Here is a 6,059-nt window from a genome sequence, read left to right on the forward strand (position 1 = left end):
CCAGTAAGTGCACTGGAAAAAATGCCATGTGTATTTCTTCTGACAGTTTATGTTCTCAGATCAAACTGCACTAGAATGAACCTTGTCTTTCATCTCTGTAGGATCAATAAAATATAGAACCTGTAAAATACTGTGACCAACTTAATTGTCCTCCTTTCAAAATTATTGGCGTTATTCCTAATTTACAGACAGTTATAATATTATTTTCATGGTGATTATTGTATCGTTTCCAGGTTGCCCGACATGTGCACAGCATCAACATCTGCAGAAAATGTATGAAAAAATGCAGAGCGATATCCAAGATTTGAATAAAAAAGTAAGTTTAACATATGAAGACATTTTGGGATTTTTTTTTTATCACCAGGCCAGCATATGATCAAAGACATCCCAGCCATGACCATCCTGTCTTTATCCTAGAAAATGCAAAGAGTTTGATATTATCATCATCATCATCATTTAATGTTTGTTGTCTATGCTGGCATGGGTTGGACAGTTTGACCAGGACTGGTAAGCTGAGGGACTGCATCAGACTAAGTCTGATTTGGCATCTATATATGTGTGTGTGTATACATATATATTCTTTTATTTTTTTTAAGATGGTAACATGATTTGAAGGAGATTTGGCTGTTGTTTCTAGCAGACAGCCAGATACGCCTTCATTTGTCGTTCTTCGGATTGTTGCTGCTACTGCTACCATTTATGTTGTTATTCTAATATTAACGGCTACCTCCACTTGCTACAATATATATGTATTGTGTTGACAGTGACACAGTATTTAATGGTGATTACATCTGTTGTTATTGTTGTCTGACCCTACCCAGGGCTCTCTTAACAATACTATAGTACACCATGCAAAGTAAAGTGTTGGGACCCTTACATTTATTTATTTTGGTAACATGACAAAGCATACATAGATTATCATTAGTCCCCTAGACCAGCAGTGATCTCTACCCAACTACCTTGTGTACCCATAGTACCCATGCTTTAGGATAGCACTGACTCTACCCTGGTGCAACTCTGAGCAGGCTTACAGTCATAGACATTTCAGCTGTAACCATCTTATCTTTTTTGTATATCACAGTTATTACATTATTCAATGTATCCTTCATTTTTAAAGACAAAAGAGATTTGAAGGAAATTTAACTGCTATTTAGCAAGTCAATTATAGAGATACTAATGTCAATAAAAATAATGGAAACTTGGACAAGATATAGGCACGTCATCATCGTTTAACGTCCGCTTTCCATGCTAGCATGGGTTGGATGATTTGACTGAGGACTGGTGAAACCAGATGGCTACACCAGGCTCCAATCTGATTTGGCAGAGTTTCTACAGCTGGATGCCCTTCCTAACACCAACCACTCCGAGAGTGTAGTGGGTGCTTTTACATGCCACCGGCACGAAGGTCAGTCAGCTGGTACTGGCAACGGCCACGCTCAAAATGGTGTATTTTATGTGCCACCCACACAAGAGCCAGTCCAGGGGCACTGGCAACGATCTCGCTCGAAAGTCTTCGCAAGCTGAGTTTCGTGTCCAATGAAGGAGACGATGTTGGCATGGGGGCCAGTCGTCGAATTTAGTTCGGTTTCGATTTCACTTGCCTCAACAGGTCTTCGCAAATGGAGTTTAGTGTCCAATGAAAGAAAGGTACGCATAAGTGGGCTGGCTACACCCACATAATTTTGTTTTCTGTTCATCATTCAAATTCATTTTTTCAAACTATCATGACAGTTTATGTATTTGTCTCATCATTGTTAAAAGTCAAAATTTTTTAGGAAGAATAATTTACAGAACTTCTGATGAGCCCATAAATAAAATTATTTATTTCATGCTGGTGTAGCTTACTACAGGAGTTGTATTATCCTCATCATAATTTAACACCCATGTTTCATGCAGGCATGAGTTGGATGGTTTAAGAGTATCTGATGGGTTCAAGGACTGCATCATGTTCCAGTGTTTGCTTTAGCAGGATTTCTACAGGTGGATGGTCTTCCTAATGCCAACACTTTATGTGTACTGCATGCTTTTTTATGCCATCTGCACTTATGAGTTCACCGTACAACTTACAAGACTATGAAACCTTGTGGGGTGGAGAATATGGAGGACAGGGAATAGAAAATATCGTCTCTTTCTTTTAATACTAAGAATTCCTCAAAGATTTTGATTAAAAAATGTCTCTAAAACAGTCAAGATAAATTCTATTTCTCTATGATTTGTGCATAGCAAGTCATTGTAATTAACCCATTAGCATTTAAACCAGCCATATTCAGCCAAAATATTCTTCCTGTTTTATGTTCAAACTAACCAGATCTGGCTTCTCACACCTACCCTACAATGTCATTCTAAAAACAAATAAACAAATCATTGAAAGCTATGAGATAATGTATAATTAATTCAAAACAATGTGAATGAATTAGCATTGCATTTGAAAGGGTAATCTGAATGCTAAAAGGTTAAGGTGGTCATATTTCAAATATTAGCTACATGTAGTGAAACCAATTTCGTATAACTCTATACCAGCCTTAGGAGCCTATCTCTGAATCTGAATTGATCAAGGGTGTGGTTAAGTGAAATGATGCAACATTCTACAAAACAACATAAGACATTGCTGAACTAAATAGATTGAAAAGGAATTAATTTTTCTAAAGGAAAGGAAGTAAATGTATTATCAAGTTTGTTTTAAAAAAATAACATTTTTCAATATATTGAATGTAAACAGATTTTGTTTGTTTGATTTTGGCTTATCATTTCGATTTTGGGGGATTTTCTTTTCTGTTTATATCCTATCCATCTTTGTTCACATTTGTATTCAGTATATTCAATAAGATGAAATTATATAATAATGGAAATGTAGGAAAGAAATGCCAGTACTTTTATTTCTTTTTCTTCTTTTTCCATTCTGTAAACTTTATTACATGTATATGTTATTGATTAATGAAATTGTTTCCATATTTCAGCTTCTGCAGGCAGAAGAAAGATTGTTGAAAGTGGAACAGTCCCCTTGTCATTATTGCATTTATAATGATACAATGAAAAAAGAGGGGGAGAGGTGGAGCCCTAACAAGTGTACAGTTTGTATATGCAAGGTTGGTTGAAAATAACATTTAAATTCTTCAGTAATAATCATGGTTTTCTTGACTTGTTGCCAATTGTTGCATTATGTTTAGGATTAGAATTTCCTCTTTATTTAAACCAGCTTGGTTACAAATCAGGCATTTTAGGATTTAGAAATTTGTAACCTTTGGATATCTTTTATTGATTATTAAGTGACGTCCCTTTAACATTGTGTCTTATGGGGCACCAGAGAAGCCTTGTCTTTGCTTGAGGATTTGAAGGGGGATACATAATGGATTTTTTGCCAGGAGGTTGGGGTTTTATGTTTTTTTTTTTTTTATCCTTGGGTTGGTTTGTGCTCAGCAAATTAATGAAGTACTTTTTAATTAAAGTGACCTTGCTACCTATAGTAATGAACTGCACTTCCCAACAGTAGCTGTTTTCTGTTAGATAAACAGCCATTGAAAGTTTAATGTTTAGTGTTAAGGATATAGTGCAGCATGGGTTACAGACATCTTATTGACTCAGCTAGCTTTGGCACTTATCCATGAATAACATACCTTTGTTTTTGTTCATCTGGGAGGGAATGGATACAACAATATGTTGTGTAGATTTTGCCAAGATAGACAGTTGCATGAAGTTAGTGCAGCTGATATTATATTTAAAGTTAGTTATTCATAGCATGGAGACTCCACGGAAATTTAATTTTATAACAAGAAAAAAAAGATGATGGAATATTGTCCTAAGGAAAAACTGAGAAGAAAAACATGATTCAAGTTTGAGTGAGAAGAAAGAGTTGATGCAATAAATAGCTGTGAACAGAGATAGAATGGAATCTGCCAAAGTAAAAAAGTTTAAAGAAATTACAGAAATGGTACAAGACTAAGAATACAGAGTACAAACATGTGTATTTGGTGTGAGGTTACAAATAAAGCAGAATGTGTTAAAGTGGATATAATCCAAGGATTTATCATAGAAATCAGAGTTTATATTTTTTATTGAGATTAACCATCTCTTAATAAATTGTAATCTTTGGAGTTTTTTTTAGATTGATTTTACTCATTGATAGAATTCATTAAAGATAATTTCTAAGGAATAAATTTGTCTTATCAATGCTGTGAATTGGAAGAACTGTAAAAATGTTAAACTGGATGCCTTGTATATTTGTTGCAGCTCTTTGCATTCTGAGTTCAAATCCTGCCATGGCCTTTTTGTGTGGAGTACATTTAATCCATTAACCAGTTTAATACCACCATTCTGTTACAAGCATTCAGGACACATTTCTGATTTGAAAATACCTTCCTACTTCCCATCAGCCTTTGAGAGTCTCTGTTACAGATCGTGAATGCAGCCTTCCTTCCTCCTCCTCCTCTTCATCACCATTTGATGTCTATTTTCCATGCTGGTACGGGTTGAACTGTTTGACAGGAACTGGCCGGTCAGAGAGCTACACCAGGCTCCAGTCGTCTGTTGTGGCATGGTTTCTACAGTTGGATGCCCTTCGTAGTGCCAATTACTTTATAGAGTGTACTGGATGCTTTACACATGGCACCAGCACAAGTACTTTATACATGGCACCAGCATGGGTGCTTTTTACATGGCATCGGTACAGGTGCATTTTATGTGACATCAGTATGGGTGCTTTTTATATAGCATCAGCATGTAATGATTGAAAACAAAAACTATCTTTACATAGCCATTTCAAGAGCTTGTGCCCCTAACTGTATCATGATCATGGTTTGTGATGAATCAAGATCAAACAAAGAAGTATACACAAAGAATGTTGAATACCAAGAAGTGCTTTAAGAGCTTGCATCTTTATAAATTTATACGTAATATATATTTTATGATTATTTATTTATTATATATTACAATATACATTTTTGAAATAAAGTTAATCAAAATGAAGTTAATCAAAGTTTCATATTGAACAAGGTAATTCAAAATGAATGGTCCACCATTACAGGGTGCACCTAGTTTGACATGCTGTCCATTTGGTTGTTTGTTACTGCAGTTGAAAGAAGAGATACCTGACATCATTATGCAGCAAGATGAGTCCCACCACATTGGTATAGACATGTAGGCAATTAGCTCAACTGGCATCTTCCAGAAGGCTGGATTGGCTGTGCTGGGGTGAATGATTTGCCATTGATGGTCTCTCCTCCTTCTTTCATGTTACTTCTTTATTTTTGCAATACATTCATTACACCACTCACATGTACAAGATGGTGGGGTGCTGAAAAGTTTCTGGCTTTGGGTAACAGAAAATACAGGAGAATCCATTAATTATGATTTTTTTTCAAAATATTCCCCTCTCAGATTCACACACTTATTGCAGCAGTCCTTCAGTTTTTCTAAGCCCTGTAAAAGAATTCAGAAGGTTGGGCCTCCAGATAGGCCTTTCACGATACTCTTAGAGCCAAGAACTTTTCAGCACCCAGCTCATATGTTTACTTTTTGTACCATTCATTTTGACTTACCCAGTATATTTGAGAAGATTAATAAAGTTCACTGATTTGTTATCATTAGTCATGTTCATACAACCTCTTACAAAAAGCAAATCAATTTTATGAATGTTTCCCCATCACAGCATAGCAAACAAGCTGGCTAGTTTTAGACTATATGAATTTATTTCTAAACTTTTCAAAAATCCATTTTATATAACAGAGATAACAGAGAAGCATCAGTGGAATCTAATATTTTATTTGCCTTTCTTTCTATTTTTCATCAGAATACGTCAGTTGTATGTAAACACAGGGATTGCTCAGTAGTGGATTGCCGGAATCCCGTTTATCGAGATTGTTGTAAACCAGCTTCTGATAGTAAGTTTCATATCCATATTAACATGTGTTTAAGTAATTGTCTATTAATGTATTGATTTCCAATAACTTTTATATTTTTAACACTTCACTGTTATCTTGCCTTCTCAATTAAATCTCCTAAACCTGTCTCTTATGTCTTTTTGAAACTAGATCAATGTTTTCTTTTTTTTTTTTTTTTTTTTT

General features: G+C 35.1%; 1 protein-coding gene across 3 annotated transcripts in view; it reads left to right on the top strand.

Moving 5' to 3' along the window:
- Positions 1-6,059, top strand: part of LOC106871713 (protein kinase C-binding protein NELL1) — a 413,759-nt gene that overhangs the window by 287,630 nt on the left and 120,070 nt on the right. For all 3 annotated transcript variants that reach the window (XM_052976231.1, XM_052976230.1, XM_052976225.1), the window contains exons 6-8: positions 234-316; positions 2,958-3,086; positions 5,786-5,876. In XM_052976231.1, the coding sequence (XP_052832191.1) occupies positions 234-316; positions 2,958-3,086; positions 5,786-5,876 (303 nt within the window). The remainder of the gene's footprint in view (positions 1-233; positions 317-2,957; positions 3,087-5,785; positions 5,877-6,059) is intronic.

The sequence above is a fragment of the Octopus bimaculoides genome, chromosome 2, assembly GCF_001194135.2.
Source record: "Octopus bimaculoides isolate UCB-OBI-ISO-001 chromosome 2, ASM119413v2, whole genome shotgun sequence".
Taxonomy (NCBI): domain Eukaryota; kingdom Metazoa; phylum Mollusca; class Cephalopoda; order Octopoda; family Octopodidae; genus Octopus; species Octopus bimaculoides.